The sequence below is a fragment of the Rhinolophus sinicus genome, chromosome 1 (assembly GCF_057876585.1).
Source record: "Rhinolophus sinicus isolate RSI-liver-muscle chromosome 1, RSI-T2T, whole genome shotgun sequence".
Lineage (NCBI taxonomy): Eukaryota > Metazoa > Chordata > Mammalia > Chiroptera > Rhinolophidae > Rhinolophus > Rhinolophus sinicus.
In genome coordinates, this window is record NC_142501.1 from 106,718,590 (window position 1) to 106,741,295 (window position 22,706).

General features: G+C 42.1%; 2 protein-coding genes across 8 annotated transcripts in view; one reads left to right on the forward strand and one right to left on the reverse strand.

Moving 5' to 3' along the window:
- The window catches only part of FBH1 (F-box DNA helicase 1), a 38,850-nt gene extending 29,546 nt beyond the window's left edge, over positions 1 to 9,304 (forward strand). For all 5 annotated transcript variants that reach the window (XM_019738229.3, XM_019738226.3, XM_074325023.2 and 2 more), the window contains 4 exons: positions 488 to 613; positions 2,237 to 2,343; positions 8,150 to 8,281; positions 8,797 to 9,304. In XM_019738229.3, the coding sequence (XP_019593788.2) occupies positions 488 to 613; positions 2,237 to 2,343; positions 8,150 to 8,281; positions 8,797 to 8,967 (536 nt within the window). In that variant the 3' untranslated portion in view covers positions 8,968 to 9,304. The remainder of the gene's footprint in view (positions 1 to 487; positions 614 to 2,236; positions 2,344 to 8,149; positions 8,282 to 8,796) is intronic.
- Positions 9,305 to 13,050: 3,746 nt separating this feature from the next.
- Positions 13,051 to 22,706, reverse strand: part of IL15RA (interleukin 15 receptor subunit alpha) — a 54,911-nt gene continuing 45,255 nt past the window's right edge. For 2 of the 3 annotated variants that reach the window (XM_019738264.3, XM_019738267.3), the window contains 2 exons: positions 21,327 to 21,402; positions 13,051 to 18,719 (listed from right to left, as the gene is read on the reverse strand). In XM_019738264.3, coding sequence (XP_019593823.1) covers positions 18,620 to 18,719; positions 21,327 to 21,402 — 176 coding nt within the window. In that variant the 3' untranslated portion in view covers positions 13,051 to 18,619. The remainder of the gene's footprint in view (positions 18,720 to 21,326; positions 21,403 to 22,706) is intronic. The other variant, XM_074325026.2, reaches the window with a different exon arrangement.

Sequence of the window (22,706 nt, forward strand, 5' to 3'; positions counted from 1 at the left end):
GACGCTTCTTGCCTGCACGAATATCATGTGTGACCGTGGGTGGCTTTGTTGCGTTCCCGGCGTTGCCTAAGAGGGGAGCAGAGCTGCGTCCTTCTGTGGGGCCTTTATTTCTGTCCTACCTCCAAGCCCGAATGGGACTTGCTGTTCCCAGCTCTGCTGCGGTGACTTTGGGCAAGCCGGTCACCCCTCTTCTGGCCTCTGTTCCGTGGTGTGAAGCTTAGCTTGTGGACAGGTCACTGTGAGCTCTGGAAAGGGATTTCTAAGATGCACTAATTCGCCTGCAACCAAGTTTCTCCTTTCTCCCTCATCTTTCAGTTTTCTCTCTTTTTTTTTTTTCTTACTGTATTTTCTTCTTTCCCCCTTTTCCCACAAAGCTGAACACAGGCAGGAAAACGCAAGTTAGAGTTTAAAGGGTCAGTTTTCTTTTTCCTCTCTTGTTTCTTTCCCTGTCAAGTCCCCATCTAACTCTGCACCGTTTTTATTCCAGAGTACATTTTGGGGACTGTACACAAAGCCAAAGGCTTGGAGTTTGATACCGTGCACGTTCTAGACGATTTCGTGAAAGTGCCGTGCGCCAGGCACAACCTCGCACAGCTGCCCCACTTCAGAGTCGGTAAGGGGACCGGTCGCACAGAGCACCCCTTTAGGAGGCGACCGGGGATGCCGCCCTTGGAAGCCTTGCCTTCTGTTGGATGATGTGGCCTTTTGGAAGGAGTCTTCTAGAAGAAAACAAGCACCTAGTCTTACATTTATTATTCGTAGACTACTTTTTCTTTTTTTTTTTTTTAGAAAAACTGAACTGACAGAGCCCACCGCTCCGGGGGCTGCACGCAGGGCAGCTGTGCGTAGAGCGGCCCTATTTAGCCTGCAGCAACCTTCAGCTTTGGGTTTTTCACCGTCAGACTCAGACAAGCTTTAAAACATATAGTTTACCTGTTCCCCAAGGTGTTTTTTCTTTAATTAACTCCCCTTTTTTTAAAGAGGCCAGAAAATCACAAAGGTAAAATAGTAAGCACCCTTTATCATTTGTCTACTTTGTATACATTTATACTCAAGGCTATTTATAAAAACCCCAAGCATCATGCTATTGTTTTGGTTTTAAATCTCAGAATGAAATCATTTTGGAGTTTTCTTAGAGACAAACAAAAGCTCTCTGTTAACCCTGGATTCAAAATTTGGGGCATACTGTGTACATTGGCGGGCTGAAATAGAAATACTGAAAATTCCTTATATCTGATGACCATACTCATAAAATGAAAGGAAGAGTTTGTATTGAACATAAAGTGAAGTAGAGTGGGGAAAAGGAATGGCTGTAGAGAGATCAATGGCTTTACACTGGGGAAGAGATGTTGGTTTAATACACTACTTTTCTCCCCCCTGCTGGTCATTACATGTTTACCTATATATTCGGGGAGGGGGCGTATCAGCTTTTTGATACGTAATTCACAAGCATACAGTCCACCCATTTAAAGTACACAATTTAGTGGCCTTTGGTGTATTCACAGATCAACTGCTCTTTATTCAGTTCTTACCATTGTGCTAGGTATGGTAAATGAGCAAACCGACGCATGAGGTGGGCAGTAAAGACTTGTAGAGTGTTTTTCTTCTCTGGTTTTCTGTGACAACATGAGTCATTTCCACACTGGCCTGAGTAACGGAGACAGCATCAGGAAACGGGATGAACTTGGGTTTTGGATACTTGGGTTCGACTCCTGGACCCTTGATTGGCCATGGCCTGTTTGTCCAAGTGACTTAACCTCTGTATGCCTCAGTTTCCCCACCAGTTTTATAGTATTGTCATGGGCACATCACCGGTGTGGAATAACCAGTGAACAGGTTCCCAGGATTTCCCAGTAGTAGCACGAACTAAACCTCAGTCTTTTGTGCCACTAGCTTGTTAGGGTTTTGTTCATTTTTTGGAGTTGGTATTTATAGGATAATTGTGTGTGTGTGTGTGTCTGTGTGTGTGCCAAAAAAATGTATACACATGACTTGTATTCATCTTTTATTATAGGTATATATTATTACAATTTTAATACAGTTTTTTCCTTTCTTAAAATGTGTATACATTTTTTGGCACCCTCTGTGTACACATACACACACACACACACAGCCAGCAAATCTTGAGTGGGTTTTTTTTGGGGGTTGGTGGTGAAGGGTAGTAAACATTTAGATGAGAACATAAATTGTAAGCAGGCTTTTCAATTGATATATCTTTTCTCTTTACTTTCTTTAGAGTCATTTTCTGAGGATGAATGGAATTTACTGTATGTTGCAGTAACTCGTGCCAAGAAGCGTCTCATCATGACCAAATCGTTGGAGAACATTTTGACTTTGGCTGGGGTAAATTAATTTAACAACATTTGCATTTTACTGGGTTTGAATGAGGGATCAGCCTATCCTGGCTTGGAAGAGAAGGGTCTCTTTCTTGAGTGCACAGAGGCCGACTACTGGTTCAGGAAGTGTCCTAACCAAGGAAACAAAAACGTGGCTTCTTTTCTAAGTTCTTTCCTAGTTCAGTTTCAAACGTTCTTTTTAAAATATCAACTGTGTTCATGTTTGTCTTAATTTCTTCCCTGGTCAATCAGTGCTCAGCACTTTTAGGGGAAGAAAAAAAGGCAAGATTGTCTTCTGTGTCTGAACTTTCTCCCTGTCACTGCCTGGTCCCTTTTGAACTGGCCACTGCTGCTGCCACCAGTAGAACATGTTCTTGCCTGGGGACAATGAATATTCAGGCATCTGGCCTTCACCTTGTCAGTGGCTGAGATGCAGAGAAGTGTCAGCACTCGGTCTTTACCCTGCAAGCCAACCTTCTCCTTTCTGATACCACCTCTGTTTCTCACAGGCTGGAGTATAAGCCACTTAGTCTTTTCAGCCCTGTTGGAAACTAGAGCAGAAATTAGAGCTAACAGTTCCTACTTTCTCTGAACCAGAGATACTTAAGCCTGAAACCTAACACTTCAGTGTAAGAGTTAGTATAAATACTCTTTCTTCCTTAGGTATTTCCAAAACATAAAAGATTTTGTACAGCAGGATAATTTAGTCAAAGTGCCACGTCGCGTGTTCTCTCAAGTGGATGAGAATATGTGGGGCTGTGGAATCTGAGCATTGCTGCCAGTAGCTTTGCCCTTAGGCCTGGGTGGAGGTATGGGGCAGTGATCATGTTTTAATAAATGGTATTCACAGTCTCAGCATTCAGTGGTGATGAAACTGAACCTTGATACTCATAATGAAATATTGATTGAGTGCCTAATACGTGCCAAGCACATTTCTGGAGCTATAATGGTGGGCAAGAGAAATTCCTAGGTAAAGTGACAGACAGTAAACAAGTAAGCATGTAGGATTTCTTTGTACATTTTTGAGGAAGAGAATATCAGAGCTCAAAAAGGAGAAACTACAGATAAATACTCTCTGACCAGCCAGAACAGCAAAAGCTTCTTGCCTAAGACTGGTTGGTTACCTTGCATTTTTACTGAACTTTGCCCTTTCAAGTCTCCATCTCACTTTTCTTCCAAGCCTCTCTGAGACTTTTCTGGAATTTGAAATTAGCTGCATGTGTTCCCAAGCAGCATTGCTTCGCGTGGGCTTCACCGTGTGTGACACTCACATGGCAGAGCTTGGAACCGAAGCCTTTTCCTTTGCTTGCATCCTCAGTGGTAGCTGGGTTACAGCGGTGTTTCCAGAGATGACTTAGAGCAGAGCTCTAGACACTTTTCTATAAAGGGCCAGACAAGAAATACGTTAGGCTTTGCAGGCCATGGGATCTCTGTTGCATCTACTCAGCTCTGCTGTTGTAGCAAGAGAACAGCCACAGGAATTTGTTAATAAGCGAATGTGGTCATGTCCCAATAAAACATCATTTACAACGGGCACTAGTCTGAATTTGGCCCCCTGGTTGTAGTTTGCTGACCCTTGTTTTAGAGATTAAGTGTGGCTTTTCTTAATCTCAAGGAATGGAGTACAACAATAACCTTTAGGTACGAAGAATCTCTACCTGTAACATAAATTTTTGTATAAACTTTGATCATGAGTATACCTGCAGTATGGTTTTCTTATGGAAATAGTGTTACATTAGTGGCTAAATCTATAACAAAACCAAATTGCCACGTTGGTAACTTTTAATGGCGATGCTCTAGAGTAGTAATATCATTTCACAACATGGATTAAATAGAATTTTTCTGTAACTTAGGAAAATTTTGAGACATTCAAAGGTCGAGAAAATAATAAGTTACCGTATACAAATCGCCCCTATAGATATTTGGAGTACTCATCTCTAAAAAAAATGGGCCTTTTTTTTCATACCCACGATGCCATTATCATCTTACAAAATTTATAATTATTCCATGTGACCTCTACTACCCAATCCATAATCATACTTTTATGATTATCTCAAAAATGCCTTTTTACAGTTGGTATTGAAATCAGGATCTAAACATTTGGTTGTTAGGTCTCTTGAGCATCTTAATTTAGAGCAGTCAAGATCCCTTTCCTCCTTTTTAATGCTCCTGGTTTTTTCTGCAGAAATGGAATCAGTTTCCCTACATAATGTTCCACATTCCGGATTTGCTTCCTTGTGTGGTTGTATATCCTACTCTACTTTTGTCTACCCTGGATTTCCTATAACTGGAAGTTGTCCATAGAGGCTTCATTAGGTTCTGGCTTAACTTTTCTGGCAGGACTCCTTTATTTGGGGGTCGGGGGGAGAGTATTTGCTTCATATTGCCTCACATCAGAAGGCAGTGATACCACATTAGCTCCCTTTTAGCAATGCTGATTGTTCACCTTTTTAATAGACAGAGCTAGGAAATCTATATTTTTGAAAAGAAAGAAAAATCAAGTTTAAACTAATAATTTCAATCCTGACTTTTTATTGAAACTTTTTATTGAAACTTTTTATTGTTCAATATAACACAAATATATACAACAGATGTGCAGTTTGCAGCTAGGATAAGTGAACAGCCATCCAGGTGAGGACACTGGATTTGCCAGCCACCCCAGATGCCTTCCAGGTCCAGCCCCTCATGGTCAGCACCCCCCTCCCTCCTGAGAGGAACGACTGTCCCAGCTTTTACCATGAGCACTTTCTTCCTTTTCCTTATAGTTTCTTACCAAGTGTGCGCCACCAACAATGTGAGTACTGAAAGCATTTTGGGCACACGCTGTCTTCATTCTTTTGTTGTTGTAAGGTTGCACTGTGTCTGCAAATGTTGCACATGTACATATATAATTCATCGATTATACTTCTCCAGTCCAATTCAGATGAACATTAAAGGATGTTTACTTCTTTTACACTTGAATCTTTTCTCTTACACTGAAAAATCTAACAGTATTTATTAATTTACACTATTTATTCTACTGTGTATAAGTTTTAAAATAATACCAATATTACTGTTAACAGAATACTGAATGGAATTGAAGATTTCCGAATAGCTCCATTCCTCCATATTCCACTACGGATGTGTAGTCAAGAATACCATGTTCTGAAGGCACTTGGAATAAGTCCTTTTTCCTCTGTGGTTTCATCACCAGTTTCATTCGAGTTAGACATGTTGGTTTCTTTACAATCCCTATAGGAATTGCTTTGCTTCTTTTTGATTTAATTCTTTTTTTTGAATGCGTAAGACATTTATGATTTTCAAAGTCAAACCTGTAACAGGTATGTTCAGAGAAGTCTCATTCCCTACCTGTCCTCTTCAGACTTTCTCACCCTCTGACACTGATGGCTTATTTTAAATTAGTTTTTGACTTATCCTTCAGTATTTCTTTTTTGCAAATATGTGTATTTTATTCTCCTTTTTCCACAAAAGGTAGCATTCTCTATATTCTCTCTCTGGGCGCTTTGTACCTCACTTTGCCTCTGAGAAATAGGCATGGAAATCACTCTTTAGCAGTTCATGAAGCTCTTTCTTATTCCTTTATACAGTTGAGTGGTATTCACTGTGTCAACGTATCATGATTTATGCAGTTTCTCACTAATGCACGTTGGGTTCTTTCCAGTCTTTTGCTTTTAATAATAATGCCACAATGTATAATCTTATGCAAAAGCCATTTTCTCTTCTTGCCAATGCATCTTGGGGATACCTTCCTAGAACCTGAATTTCTGGATAAAGGATAAATGGATATGTGACTTTTATAGATATTGCCAAATTCTTCACAGAGGTTGTATATTTTAGAGTCCCACCAGATTGTGTGTAAGAGTCAAATAGGCTTTTTAAAGCCAGTTGGAAGCTTGGTTGGTTACTGCATATATTTTATGGGGAAAATGAGTTTTTACCATAAAGAAAAGAATACAGAATCTAGAGAAATATAATGCTTCCGCCTTACTGAGACTGGTTTGGGAGTGCTGGCCCATAGGAGTGCTGTGAGGGAGCCCCGGAGCCCCGGATATATGGCCTGTTTGTATGAGTAGATGTTTACTTGTGATGAGGGAGTACGTCTGCTTTTCCTCTATCACAGCTTATAAATCAGTTCGGGGACATCCTGTTTCAGAAGTGGCTAAGCCCACCCTCTGCTCTGAGAGGACGGCCATAAGGATCTTGAAGGCTCTGGGGGAGGACAGGAGGGTAATAATTTAGAGAATATGAAGGCATGTTGTGAACAGTAGCGTCACGCCTGGTGAGTGACGTTTTAGAACAAAAGTGAGCCATTGATGCCCCTGTAACCTAGAGTAGGGCAGAGAGCCTCCTTTTTCTCCCTGAGCCTTTCAGAAAAATCGAGCTAATCACCGGGAGCCTTTTTGTCCCTTTGTTTATTTCAAGTTTGGAGGAAGTGAAGGGAATCATTACATTATTAAATTGTGAAGTGACACCGAGTTTTGCTAGTATGCTAGTAGCCTTCCAGAATCTTAGATCCTTAATCCAAATCTTGCAGGCATATCCTTAGAACAGTGCATAGCACATGATTGGTGCTCAGTGTTTGTGGAATGGATAAAAGCCCTCCCGTTCTGAGGTGGGGCAGGGCCTGATTCCTGGTTCCTCCACCTGGGCACTTTGTCACCATGAGTGGATTACTTATCAGTCTGTACGTCTGTCCTAATCTGTAAAACTGGCATAACAGTAGTAACTGCACTTCTGCGGAGGGAGGTAGAGAAGGGCCACGATGAGCTGGTGAAATAACTGCCTTACGACCACTTAGGGACACTCAAAGGCAATTAGCTGTCTGTAAGACACTGAACCCCAGAAGGGAGGTATCAAGGGGACCACTGGCATTGGTGGGGGAGCTGTGGTCATGGCATGCATTTGCTCATTCAGCAGTAATTGTCCAGCACTTTCTGCGTGACCCACGTGCTGGTGAGTCACGTGCTTCCAGGTCGGTTAGCTTTGTATGTGGAAGTTACAGGAGAGACGGAGAGAGAAACTCGGTGATGAAGAGCACAGCTCTGGACTTAGGCACACCTGGGCTTGAGCCCCACATCTGCTGTGGTCTAGCTCTCCGATCTTCTGCACAAGTGGCCTAATTTCTCAGCTCTCATGCCCTCCTATGTGCAATGGGAATAATGACAGTATTACCCCCAGGAAGGTGTTGGTGAGGATTATATGTACGGGGCTTTATAAGCAAAGGACCTGACTGCTAGTAGGGAACCACGACATTTAAAAACAAAACAGCCTGGCATGATTTAAGGAGGGGAGGAATAGGTGGTGGTATCATGTCGCCTTGGATTTCTGAAGGCCACGGGTTCCAATGAAGCTTTTCCCTCTGTGATAATGTTGGCAGCAGCTGGCAGTGGTCCATCAGCCAGTACGTTACCTAATTGGATGTAAGCCCCGTCACAGTTCTTTGGGTGCTGGTTATTCCCCATATTTATTGGTCTTCATACTGTGAATGTATTGGTTACCCAGGACGTCACTAAAGAATGTGGGTGGCTTACTGAGTTGATTTACCTGTTCATTCAGTTGACAAATACTAGAATTATAGAGCCCCTGCTAGGTACCCAGCACTGTAGTTAGTGTGGGAGGTACAGGGAACAAAACAAGTGACGTGCTTTGTGATCTCACTGAACTTGTGGTCTGGGAGGGAAGCCATTGGCAGTAGTAGATTCAACAGCAAGATCTGGGGGGTTGGAGAGCGTTTCCAGCTCCTTCGCCTTTAGCTTCCCAGTAGCATGGGCTGAAGCATTGCTATTATTCTCCTCTGACTCTTTCCCTCTCAGGAGTACTTCTTGCAAGCCGAGCTGACGAGTAACGTTTTAAAAACAGGCGTGGTCCACTGCTGCGTGGGGCAGTGCAGCAACACCATCCCGGTGGACACGGTGCTCACCATGAAGAAGCTGCCCATCACTTACGTAGGTGGCCCCGGCGCAGCCCCTGCCTGCAGACCGCATCCAGTCACTTGTTTCCTAGTGCCTGTGAGCTGCATGCTGCCCGGGCTGTGGGTGCGGGAAACGACATTTGTATGACCCTTCCCAGGGGCTTGTCGTCCATAAGGCACAAGAGAGGCCAGACCTCCCCTGTGTCAGAGGGGATGGTATGGACACAGCGTGCGTAGTACAGCCTGGGGGGTTGGGCTGACCGACGCTCCAAGGAGCACTGCCTACCTGCAGGGCCCGGTTGAGTTGTTCTTGGCTCTTCAGCCCTTGCCTTAAATTCGCATTTCCGCTCTAAGGCAATCTGATAGAGTTGAGTCTACCCCAGATGACCGTGCAGTGGGAAGTATTACCTTGGAGGTTCGCAAAGGTCAGAAAATAGCAGAATCGGATGCATAGTCCCTTGGCAGCGCTGATGGCAATTCAGCGCTTCTTGGTGGGAAGTCCTCATTCTCTGATTGTCCCCCTCCTCCTCTCCTTATCCCTCCCTGCAGAGCAACAGAAAGGAGAACAAAGGTGGCTACCTGTGCCACTGGTGTGCAAAGCAGCGCATCGGGCCCCTGGCCTTCCTGACGGCCTCCCCCGAGCAGGTGCACTCCATGGAACACACTGTCGAGAACATCGTGCTGCCCAGACACGAAGCCCTGCTTTTCCTTGTCTTCTGAAAGCCCAGAGCAGCATTCTCCAGGGTACAGATTGCCTTCTGTGGACTCCAGTTACTTGAAGAAAGCCAGTGTGGGGTGGGGCTCTCACTCATCCAAGACTCTGAATTCACTGCCAGAGCATTTTTGAGGAAGACGAAGCCAACTGGAGTTGGACCTGCCATTTCTCCATTCCCTGTAGGTAGCCAGTTGCCCCCCGCTCCATGTATACCAGGATGGGGGCGTGAGAGATGTTCTTTTGATAAAAAACAAACAAAAAAAAAACAAAAAAAACAACAAAGCATTTTATTATTTAAACTTTTATTACAAGGTTTCAATTAAACAGGCATTGTAGAACTGACATAGCACTGTGTGACACCTGCCTTCAGCCCTGTTGTTTTCGAACTTTTCTCCAGCTTTCTCTGTTTTTCCACTTACTCTTTTTAGCCGCTCTGTCACTGCTCACATGATACACCAAGCAGAGTATGAGACTTAATGTGCAGGGTGATAATTGCTGCTTCAAAAATGCGGGGGAGACACACACTTGTAGAAGACATAGTGTGTGACTTTGTCATCACAGGGTCACCGTTTAAACGGAGGCAACATCACCTGTAAAAAGACTCGCACAAAGTGACAATACATAGGCTTCTCAGGTTTCCCATAAGTAGAACTGAAGATCAGAAATACTTGAGAGGGAATGGGTGAAGAGGGTCAAAGGTAAAAATAAATAAATAGTGCATTACTGAGCAACAGCAGAAAATAACTTACTATTGTCTACTAATTTGTAACCAAAAGAAAAAGAAATACTTGAGAGGGAGGCGGAGATGGCCAGCCAGGGTTGGGGGCGGGGGATGGGAGTAGGTAGAGATGGACAGTTGATAACCTGGTTAGCTGCCTGGGGATATTGGGTGGTTGTAATAAAGCTGTTGTTATAGAAACCAATGAAAACTTCACATTGCTTAGATGGACATGGATCTGGTATTTTTACATTTTTGCCATATAGCACTTCAGGCATGCAAACGGCAGGTGAGGGAGTTGGCACAGCATTGCCCAAAGAGTTCACCACATCTAGTGTCTGAACCCAGGTGCAGAGTCCAAGAGCAGACCTCATAGCTTCAGTTGTTGCAGTCTCCCCTTAACCTCTCCTCCCTCAGGCCTCTAGGGGTGCTTAGAGTGCGGGCTGGTGAGCAAAGCCAGGGTGCTGTTGGATCAGGCCAGGGGTGCTTGGAGAGGGTGAATGCCAACTTACTGTGTGCATATCAAGGGATGTTTTCACAGAATTGGACCTGAGGACAAATTTAATGAGAAAGGGACAGGGCTGTTTCATCCACTTGGCTGGTATTCCTGGCCTAGCTTTATTGGATGTTTATGAATAACTCGGAATAAAAGAGCAAGGGTAAGGAAATTATTTGAATTTGGATTGGTCACAGTAGTCAGTGTCCTTCAAAAGAAGGGTTTGGCAGAGGGGTGGCAAGCCAGGGCTCATTAGCACATTTTTTGGAAATCTAGTTTTGCCAACATAGAGGAAGCGACTTATTTATTGGACGACAAGTCATTAACTCAGTGGACCTTCACTGGGCACCTGCTGTGTGGCAGGTGCCATGTTAGTGGGTCTATGGAACCAAAACATGGTCCTGACTCATGGAGATAACAGTCAGTGGTGATTGTGCTTTGAGGTGGAAAGTGTTTGGCGAGAGGCCTGCGTGAGTGCTCTGGGGATGGGAGGGGCATCTTCCTCAGGGACAAGGTCCAAGGGCTGCACAAAAGGGAGCTGTGTGTCATAATGCGACGAATAGTTATCAAGCTATTAAAGAGTGAAGGAATATTCTGGAAGAAGGAACAACATGAAAGATGCAAAGGACATGCCTTAGGTAACGGCACCGCCAGAACAAAATGTCAGTACTAGTATTTTGGTACTTATTTTGAAAAACAACAGAATCTAGGAATTAGTTTTTTAAGTGTTAAGAATTTTTTTAAAATCAGTAAAACTAAATATTGAGTGTGTTTCAAAAACATTTTTTAAATATTCAGTAAAATTTTTTTAAATAAGTGTTAAACGTCCATTATCATTTTCATATAAATGATGAGATGAGAATAAAAGTATTATGCAAAAATATAAACTGAGCACTACATGAAAATGAAAAATCTATTAGATCTTTTAAAAAGTAAAGTCTTCGGGCCAGCCCGGTGGCTCAGGCGGTTAGAGCTCCATGCTCCTAACTCCGAAGGCTGCCGGTTCAATTCCCACATGGGCCAGTGGGCTTTCAAGCACAAGGCTGCCAGTTCAATTCCTCGAGTCCCGCAAGGGATGATGGGCAGCGCCCCCTGCAACTAAGATTGAACACGGCACCTTGAGCTGAGCTGCCGCTGAGCTCTTGGATGGCTCGGTTGGAGCACGTCCTCTCAACCATAAGGTTGCCTGTTTGACTCCCGCAAGGGATGGTGGGCTGTGCCCCCTGCAACTAGAAAACGGCAACTGGACCTGCACCCTCCACAACTAAGATTGAAAGGACAACAACTTGACTTGGAAAAAAGTCCTGAAAGTACACACTGTTCCCCAATAAAATCCTGCTCCCCTTCCCCAATTTAAAAAAAAAAAAAAACTATATAAAAGAAAAGGTATGGTCTTCAAAATAAGAGGCTTCCATGATTTCGTTTAGTTGTGAGTATATTTTTGTGCAAGATTTTCTATTGAAGTTTTGTTTTTTTTGTTTTTTTACCACCGTAATTGGGAAAAGAATAAGGAAAATAATTATAAACTAGGTCCAAAAATATTTTTTTTGCTTCAATCATTTCAAATAATTCCTATTATTTGATAACTTAGATGAGGTCTTTTTAAATTTAAGAATCTGCAGTCAATTGATAGCAGATTCTAGTTCTAGTTTTTTATTTTAAAGAAAGCATTTCTGATTTGTCTTCATTTTGATTTTATCATGTATATAGTGATTCAGGTGCAGTTACCCATATAAAAATAAATGCTGTTATGTCATATTCCATTTGTTTAGAAGGTATTTACAATTAAAAAAAATTATTTTTGCAATAGAAATGTTAAAATACCATGGCATTAAGTTGGTGCGCAAGTAATTGTGGTCTAAAAGGTCAAAAATAATTGCAAAAACCACAGTTACTTTTGCACCAACCTAATATATTGTAGACTGTTCATTAGTTTGTCCTTTTACATAATTATTAAGACATATTTCAGATTTTAGATTTTTTAAAAGTAATGAGGTGATGGTATTAGACCAATCTAAAATATTGGTGTATAGGTATTTTTAAGATCTGGTATACAGAATGCCACTGAAATTTCAATCACTAAAGGTGTGAAACTGTCAGGAAAGCTTGGGCAAATAAGATGTGTGTGTGGTTAGAGTATGTATACAGTGGTAGCAGGCTAGTGAGAGGGCCGGGTAATAAAGGGCCTAGAGCACTAGGGCAACGAGTTTCAGTGGTGTTCGGAAAAATTTTGAGGAATCATTGAAAAATTTTAAGACATCATGTTTTCTTTATAGGGAGAATATTCCAGTTGCAGACTGGAGGATGTTTTAAGAAGGTCAGATAAATTAAGAGGCTAAGAGTTGTAATCTCAAGGGAAAAAAAAAAGACAGCTGGTGGGCTGGACCTAGGCAACTGAGGTGGTACTGGTGAGGAGAAGATGGATACATAGATTACTGGTTCTGAAAGTGTGATCCCCAGATGAGAGCAAAGTTCTCGGTCCTTACCCCAGATCTGCTGGATTAGAAACAGATTGAGGACCAGCAATTAGTATTTAAAAAGCCCTACAAATCATTCTGATGCACACTAAATTCTGAGAACTTTTGCTTTCGACATTAAGAGGAAGAATCAGTAAGACTTAGAGAGTGCTTAGGTGGGGATGGTGAGTTAGTGATAGGAATCTCAATAGGGCCGCAGTTTTCTGGCTTGTTCTGCAGGGTAGATGAGGATACCCTTCACTGAGATAGAAAAAGAAATGTAGTAGGTTTGTGTAAAAACAATGATGAATTTAAAAATATGTATATTAAATTTATTGGGTGACATTGGTTTGCAAAATTATATAGGTTTCAAGTGTGCTTTTCTATAATACATCATCTATATTTTGCATTGTGCGTTCAGCACCCAGAGTCAGTTCTCCTATTACCATATATTTTCTACTACCCCCCCACCACTAAACTGTTGTCTGTGTCTATGAGTTTTTGTTTCTTTGTTTTGACGTGTGACTTTGGGGTGCTTATGAAAAATCCAAGTAGATTTGTCCAGGAGGCTATTGGGGAAACAGAATTATACTTCAGCAGATGGCTTGGGGCTGGAAATAGAAGTTTTAGGTTTTCGGTATGTAAGGGGTGGTTAAGGTAATTTAGTGTAAGGGTCTTGAGCTTATTTTAGCATAGTATCAAGAACGAAAAGAGCAGAGGTCGAAGAAGCAAGCCTGAGGAACACTGTGCTTGGGATTAAAAAGGGAAGAGGATTTTGTGAAGCAAATGACAGCTGATTCCAAAGGTAGAGTTGCTGTTGAATTTGAGAGAGGAAGGAGTTTAAGCAAAGGTGGTCTTCAGCATCCAATGCTATAGAGCGACCAAGTAATATAAAGGTGGACAGGTGTTCTAACTGACACTGAAAGCCAGTGGAACCCTGAGCATGGTCAGTTTCGGTGAGGCTAGAAGCCAGACTGCAGTGGACTAAAACGTGAATGGGGAACTTGAGGTAATCTGATGGACTACACGTATGTATTTACTTTGGTTGCTTCCTGAAACCATACTAAAATGACAAAGGGCCTCTAAAAGGCATGAACCCATAAGGGCAAAGAAAACAGGAAGGAGATGATAGTCAAAATTTTTGGAAGTTGGAAAGCATGTAAATGAGTGATAACTGACTTAGCTCATCTTAAAAAACTGAATCTTAAGCCTGAGAACCCTCAAAAGACGTGGAATTGATGGCACCAGGTCCTTCTAGAAGTAGGTTGTAAAGGTGGAGCAAGAAAACAGGAACTGGTGGAAAGTTTGTTTATAAGCCAGTTAAATTCTCAGATGTTTCCCTCCTACTCTGTTAACTTGGCAACTTCTCATCCTCAACCCTAGCAGAAGACTGGAGGTTTAATGTCTGGAGAAGATAAAACAGAGCAACTTCTCACGTAAGATACTGGATGCAGCTGAGGGCAGGGGCTGTACTTACAAGACCATAGTCTCAGTCAGCTTAGGCTCTTATGACAGAAGACCACAGCCTTGGCGGCTCATAAACAACCAACACGTATTTCTCACAGTTCTAGAGGCTGAGAGTCCACGTTCAAGGCGCCAGTAGATTTGGTGTCCGGTGAGGACTTGCTTCCTGGCTCCTAGACAGCCAACTTCTTGCTGTGTTGTCCCCTCACATGGTGGAAGGGATTTCTTGGGGGGGGGGGCTCTCTGATAAGGCACCAATCCCATTCATGGGGCTCCACCCTCATGACCTCATCACTGCCCAGAGGCCTTACCTCCTAATACCATCCCCTTGCGGGGCAGGATTTTCACAGGAGTTTTATATGCACACAAAAACATGCACACACCCACCCGTACAGACGCTAGGCGGGAGATTGAGAGTTCCTTCTCTAGGGAATATAACCAGCTTCAGCAGAAACACTGATGTGACAGTAGAGGTTCCTAAGGAAATGAGCCAACCAGATTACCAAGCAGAAGAGCCTGCAGTCTTCAGACTCCACTCAAGGGCTCAGAGTTTCAAACATGTTTTTAGTGCTTCACTCTCAAATAGGAGCAGTAAAGCAGGGACCCCAAACATCTTCACAGAACCTCCAAGATGCAGGTTGGATATCAAAACAGAGAAGAATTGACTTGAAAGAAATAGTCTATGCAAGGAGAAGCAAACATCTAAATATCTTAAATGTATTTAGGTAATAAGGGAAGGTAGTGCATCCACAAAAAGCAGTAATATTTGGAGACAAAATTAAAGTTGAAAGAAATAAAAATCGCAATAATTGTTGGGAGCATAAGTTAAGAAAATATTCAGAAAGTAGAGCAAAAGCAGATTGGAAAAAAGGAAACAAGTAGAATCAATGTAAGAAGTAGAGCATCTGAATAATGAAGAAAAAACAGAGGCTGGGAAAAATTTTTTTCAATCATGAAAATTACCCAGAACTGAATATATGAGTTTACACATTCAAATGCTCAGCAAAATGGATGAAAATAGACATACAGTGAGTATACTGTGGTAAATTGTAGCAGCTCTAGAGACAAAGATCCTACAAACTCTCAGAAGAGTCATCTGCAAAGGTCCAGGAATCAAAATGTCTTCAGACTGCAAGGGCAGCATTGTGGAGCTGTACCTTCAAAACTGAGGGGAAATGACTGCCAACTTAGAGATCTAAACCTAACCAAAGAATCAGTAGAATAAAGGCATTTTCACACGTAAAAATTGAATCCGCCAAGAAGTGACTGGAGGATTGAATTACAATAAAGGGAAGAGCAAACCAAAAACTAGGAGGGTGCTCCTCTGGGAAAAAGGCAGTCTGACTCAGGAAGGGGGGAGTGCAGACCAGTGTCCTGAAGTGTGGCCAGGATGTTTACATAGTGAGCAGTGTTGAGGCTGGCGTTAGTGACAAACAGAAAACCAAGCAAATGGGGCAGGGAAACGAGGCGATTATTCTTTAATAATGGAAGCAACAAGTTGTGTAGGGGAGAAAAAGTAACCATAGTTTACTGCCTAGCTCAGCTGCATGTAACAGTGTTTTCATAGTTTTAATAATGTCAGCATGTGTATTGGAGGAAGGAAATGTATGACCATGTGATGAAAAGAGGCATGCTCCATCTTCAGCTTCCACCTCAGGAAGTCCATTATCGTGCCTGAAACTGAAAAATGGAAGTCGAAATCAATAGGAACTTATTTAGAGACAAGAGAGCTATGTACCAAAACAATCCACTAAAAGATTGTTTTAAATGACTTCCTTTTGGGAGGGGGAGATGGACAGGTGGGATGGTTTTTGGTAAGGCACCTTATATAACTATTGATTTACGCTCCATGCCTGTATGATAAACCTTTAGAAATGAGTGGGAGGTGAAGAAACGGACACCGTCCACATAGACGAGTCTCAGGAAGCAAGGCTGGGAAGAGGTGAGAAGGTAGTTGGGGATGGTGTGGTGCTGGGAGGGGAATTTGTTTCAAAGTGCAGTAAATGTGAGCGGGCGTACACGTTGAGTGGAAAATAGCAGAGGAGCGATGGACACAGGTGGGAGGACTGAGACATGAGATATAAACCAGGTTATGTGCATGTGTAAATGGTTAAGGAGGGAATTCATGTAACTCCCACCCAATTATTTATATTGAAGTCACAAATAAGGACATCCAGAGAGAATATGGAAAGTTTGGAACAGACGTAAAAAAGATGAGCAGAAGCTGACAATGCTGGATCGTTGGGCAGAACGAACCTAGTTGAAATTAAAACCATGCTTTTAGTGGATAATACGTTTCCTCTGGCCACCTAAGTGTGGGAACAGGGAAGGCAAATGGTTAGGCTCAAACGCAGTTTACTAAACACTAACATGGACAGAGGGACAAGGTCCTGTATGGGAAAGGGGCCTGCCCGCAAGCCCAGGCCCCAGGCCGTGTGCAGCCCTATGTGTAGCAGGTCCCATCGCTGTGTCGGGTCTGCCTCTGGGGCCAACTGACTACTTGTGGTTTCATGCTTTCCCTCAGGCTTTGTCTTTGCCGTCAGTCCTTCCTAGTCAGCCTGAACCCCCAGGCTTGTAGGAATGGTGTGGACCCAGAGACCAGAAGCCAAGTGCTTTGGATTTCCGTGAATGGGTACAGCGGCAGCCAGCCCTGAATGAGGCTGGCCAAGAGGTCCTCCAGATGCTACCCCCAAACAGAGTAAGACCTCACATACCCCTTTCTGAGGTCCCTTTCAACCTTAGCTTTAGGCTTTGAGGACTCTTGGAGCATTTGGAGGGGACTCTCACATCCTCCCCGGGCTGCTTAATTATGGTGGTTGCTGTCCCTTGAATCCCCAGCATTATATATTTTATATTTCTAATGGCCTGGACCACAGGGGAGAACAGATGGCGAGAGACGGAGCTGACTTCTCTACTTGCTTACGCCATTTGATGTCTAACAGTGTCTCAAACTTAATATCCAAAATGCAGCTCTTGATTTCTTCCCCAACACTTGACTCGTTGCTCTTCCTATCTCAGAAAATGGCACCACCATGCAGGTTCTTTTGACTTTGTCTCTAAAATATCTTGAATCCATCCATTTCTCTCCATCTGTCCTACCTCTTGGTAGGTCTCTACCTCATCTCCCCGGCCTGTGGTAACATTCTTTAGTTGCTCTGTGCTTTCTCTCTGGTCCATCTCTTCCATTCTCCATGTGAAAACACATGCCACCTTAAAATGAAAACTAAATTATGTCACTCTCCTGCTTAAAATCTTTCAGGGGGTCCTCACTGTAATTAGAATGTCAGGCTGACTTGGACGACAGGCAAAAATGACCTCTTAAATACAGGCATGTTTTCTTCTCTACCTTCACTCCAAGCTCATCTTTTGAAGGATCTTAGTGAAGGCCCCAAGAAATAGCCAACACAATATCAATATCCTGAGTGTTGTTGTTTTCTTCTCTTTTTTTAAATGTCCAGTTCAATGGTTCTGGATTTTTTTTTTAAGTAATTATTTTACTGATAACACATTTTCCTAATCTGGACGCATCCATGGTAAAACAGGTAACGTTCTAATCTGTTCTTTCACACTACATCACAGCGGGACACTGGCTTCCTAACCTAAAGTAGTAGGGACCTTACTACCCCCTATCCTACTTCCTCTGCTCAGCAGTTCCCCATTTTAGGGTCTGTTACAATATCCCCACTTGGAATTACCAAATTCAGTGTCAGGACATTTTGGGCTGAGAGTAACCCAAAACAGTTGAGCTAAACCATTTGGGACTCTGCATTCCCATTCTTTCTCCTTTTTTTTCCTTTATATACATTTCTTCTCCGTGATTCTTTTAGTACATTTTTTTAATTGAAAATAGACATTTTATTTTGTTTATACAAGGCACAATTTCAAAATACAAATCATATAGTAATATGTAGATACAATAGACAAGGAAGTATAAATATAAATGCATATATACGTATGGAAAATGTTCCGTTTTTTTCCTAAATCCTTAAGAAGATTCATTGGGCACAGTATCTCTTGGCTCCCTTCTAAGTGCATGCAGAGCACCGAATGGGAGAGAGTTTTAGGAGCTGAAATGCTGATGACATCCTTGTAGACATCTCCGGAGGCAGAAGAAGCCTACGTAAAATTCACTTAGAACCTCAGGTATATTTCTTTTCTTTGTAAACTGCACGTCAGGATGAGGAACAGAAGAGATAGTCAAGCTGATAAGCTATCCTGAATAAATGTCATAAAGGAATAAAAGCCCTGATAGGAAGACCTGAGGCCCTCAATGCTGGGACTTTGGGAGCTTGGCCCTACACCTGAGGGGGTGCAGAGCAGGCAGTGAGCTTCCATCCTAGTCTAGGAGAACCTGTTCACACAGGTGGCGCCTAGGCTGGGCACAGTCAATAAGGACATTTTATCATCCTAGCGGGCTTTACCCTGGCACCCAACTCCTTGAGGATTTTCTAGGTCTCCTTTGGCCAGAGCAAAGTTGGCGCCTTCACTGTAGCCTTGCTGGCCACGGTCGCCTGTGGAGTTTCCTAAGCCATGGAAACTGTATCCTGTCTGCCATTGGTTCCTCCAGTCATTGGCGTATCTTCCATATTTTCCATTTCAACACTGGGTGTCCTGGGAGTTTGCCTGTGAAGCAAATAATTAATAGGTTTTGAAAAGAAGAGAGCAGTTGCCCTCAAATTGAGTAAACAAATACTCTGTTTCCCCGAAAATAAGACCTAGCTGGACCATCAGCTCTAATGCGTCTTTTGGAGCAAAAATTAATATAAGACCTGGTCTTAATATAATATAAGACCGTGTCATGCAGGGTGTCATGCATGGTCTCAGCTCCCGCTCCCCACATGAGACTGCAGGACATGGTGAGGCCAAAAAGGAACACCCATGGAGCCACAGATAGGGGAGTCATACCACTATACTCTTGCTGGCGGCTGGGTCGGAGGAAGCAGGAAGCAGGAGCCACACTATCTGCAACCTGCCGTCCACTTCTCTATGCCAACCAACCTCACTTGCTAGCTGCAATCTGCCGTGCTAACTGCAATCTGCTCTTGCTAGCTCAGCCACCATCTTCTTGCTAAGCCCCCATTTTCTGCTAGGGAAGACAGCAGTTATATTAGTGGCCAATGGCTCACTGGTTACAGCTGATGGCCAACTAGCCACAGCTGATGGCCATTCAATCACAGTTGATGGCCATTTACTATCTGAGTCAGCACCTTTCCATGTGAGGGCAAGAGCCTGGAAACTGCACTCCTGGTTCTATCCCCACAGACTGGGTATAATATAATATAATATAATATAATATAATAATATAGCATAATACTGGGTATAATGTAATATAATATAATATAATATAATATAATATAATATAATATAATATAATATAATATAATATAATATAATATAAATACCGGGTCTTATATTAATTTTTGCTCCAAAAAATGTATTAGAGTTGATGGTCCACCTAGGTCTTATTTTCGAGGAAACACGTTAGTCCCTATTGAACACTCAGATGGAGAAAACTTAGATTGACTCCATTCACAGATAGTATTTAAATCCTATTTTGGTATTTTTAATCCCCTCATCCACCAAAGATTTCCCAATGCTGTTGGAGCAACTTCCCCCCACCTGCCAACTCTCTGCTGAAAAAGCTCGGCAGTTCAAATGGCAGGAAAAGAGGAGAAAGTACCTCGGAGCCCATCAAGCCAGACGTAATAATCTTGATAAAAATGATATAATAATTATAAAGCTTTTAAAACAGTTCTTGGTACTTAGTAGCTGTTAAATAAATAAACAAATATATTAATCAGTTCCTGAGTAACCAAGAGAAGGGGAGGCAGAACACTTTAATTCCATGTTTCGCTGTCTGTCATTGAATGTGTTTCTTAGGCCATGAGTATCTGGGTCAGCTTGTTGCTCCATGGATTACTTAATCCACCTCCTGAGGGTAAGTAGCTTTTTAGGACGTATATTTATGAATGTTTCTTTAATATAGTCAGTGACTTGATATTTTCCTCTTTCGAGTGTATTTATTGGCCATATATACCACATTTACACCTTCTTTTTAAGAATATATTTTAATGTATTAGTTTTTAAAAATATTGTGTATGTATTCTTTTTTAATATAGTCAATGAATATAGTTAGTCATTATAATCTCTTAAGAATAACTGTAAATACAGCATCTTTTATGGAAATTATTATAATGATATTTTGAAAATCTTGTAAAAGTCATTTATTTTGCTAACAGTCTAGTATTTTTTGGATAGTTTTGACAATTTTTGAGTAATATATCAGCCTTACTTTATTAATTTCCAAACTATGAGGTTTATGGAATTTCTTATTGGTTGAGATGATATGAACAGCTTTTGAAGATCTTTGTCAATTTTTAGATGCCTATTTTCATTTTGTCTTTAGAGTAGCATTTCATGAAATGTTCATATTGTCAAAGTTAGGCTGGAAGGACAGTATAATCTTCATATTGATGTGATATTTAGAAAATAATATTTTATGACCAGTAACTAAAAGTTTATTTTCAACAAATCTGATACCCATTCATTGTATAATGCTGAGGAAGAATCCATAGCAACCATACCAATTTGGAATGTGGAAATACTGGTTGCTAATTGAGAGAAGTACAAAATTAAGGCAAATATGCCATTTGAGGCTTTAATGAAAGAACACTAAAAAAGTCTAAAGATTAAAAAAATAATTAAAATTGAAATTTCAGCAAATGGTAGAAATAGTCGTGTCACAAATGCTAAAATAATATAGAATCTCAATTATTAGAAATGCAAAAGTAAGGCTGATGTAAATGAGTATATTTATAAGAAGTACATTCATATTTAATGTGTAGTCAAGAAGAATCTATGCATGAATATATCATAAGAACTGATGCAAATTACATATACATCATATTGGTTATTTCGTGCATTCTTTCCTTCTGAATTGGTGCTTGGTAAATTGGCCCCATGTCATCAGTTAGGTTATGGCTGCCCCACTTCTGATGAGTGGCCTGCTTTGGAAAGTGAAGGGCTCTATAGGACTGGCTCAGTGACTGCTCAGCTCTGACACTCCTTCTGGCCAACACAGAAGGGGGTGAGTGAGAGCCTGTGTCTACAGCCCGGAAAGGATTGTCCCTTTGAGAGGACAGTCCCAGAATCACGGGAATGATCTGCAGTGGCTCCTTTCTCAGAGGGAAGGACGGATCTTGTCACGTGTGACTCTCCTGTGCCACTCACCTTGATCTTAGGTAGCGTACCACAAGAAATACCACACATACTCCACAAAGCACAGCGACAGGTATGGAGACTGACACTGTAAAAAAAGAGAACTAAGCTGCTATCATGCTAAAAGTCCTGAGAGAGGATTCATTTCTAAGAATCTGAAAGTCCTTTACAATTTACATTCTTGCAGAGAGATCCAAATGCCTTCCCAACCAGCTTACTGTTGTGAACATTTCTTAAGGTCCATGCAATTCAATCTATTCTACAGCTGGACCAAAAAACACACCCCTTTCCCACCAACACTGCCAGTTCAAACTGTCCCCACTTACATTATCCCATGTCATTGTCCCTAATCCTTGTCCTTCCCAAGCAAAGTGACATGGTGACGGGCAGGGACAGGAGGAAGTCAGGAAGGGAAAATAGAAGCCTCAGAGATCAGAAGCTGATGGCAGCATGAGGACGAGGAGGCCAGCACTTGGTGGGAAGAAATACCTGCTGCTAAATCTAAAGTCGAGAACATAGACAGGGCGAGGGTCCCTCTCAGTTGTCCTTGGGCACAACTTCCCCCTTTCCTGCAGCTTCGCAGAATCCTGATTTAGAAACAGTAGCATGCAGTGCCATTTAACTTCCAGTTTCATCATCACTATTTATTTGCTACATTTTATGGCAGAAGAAGAGTGGCAAGGTGAAAGCAGAGGTGTTACAAGAGAGGTCTTACAGATAAGAGGAGAATGAGGTAAAGCTTAGGAGAAGGGAAAGACATGCTTCGACTGAGTTGAAAGGAACCACATGGAGTGGTGGGGGGATTTAAGGATGCGAGGCCAGCAGCCATGACAGCATTTGAGATTTATCAGACAGGAAGAGTGAGCCCTTCATGGGGAAGCAAGAGGGCTAATCCTGAGGACAGGGTGAACATACCTGTTTTTAAACACTTGGCATCAGTGATGAGCTCCAAGCAGATTTGGCCAGTTTGCCTTCACAGTGTGCAAAAATTACCTCCCTGCATCACGTTCAGATTGACAGCCCTGAACATCTGGGAGCCAGTGTCTCAGCTGAGTCACATATGTCTCCTAGGTTGCTAAACTTTTCAGACCAGCACACAACCTTGTATGCAAAGATAAAGTCTCACGGCTTGGCCTTCAAAATACCACCCTATTGAAAAGCAGCAAAATATATAGATGGGGGGAGATACCCAGATTCTTCACTGGGTATGAGTATACATGGATACAATTTTTCTCAACGGCGAGTGACAACATAGCATAAGCTTTTGAGAGGACCAGAACCTTTGATTGTCTGATTCTACTTCTAAGAATTTACTCTAAGGAAATGGAAATATATATATAGGAATATTCACTGCAGTATTATTTAAAATAATTTTAAAATGTTAATCTAAAT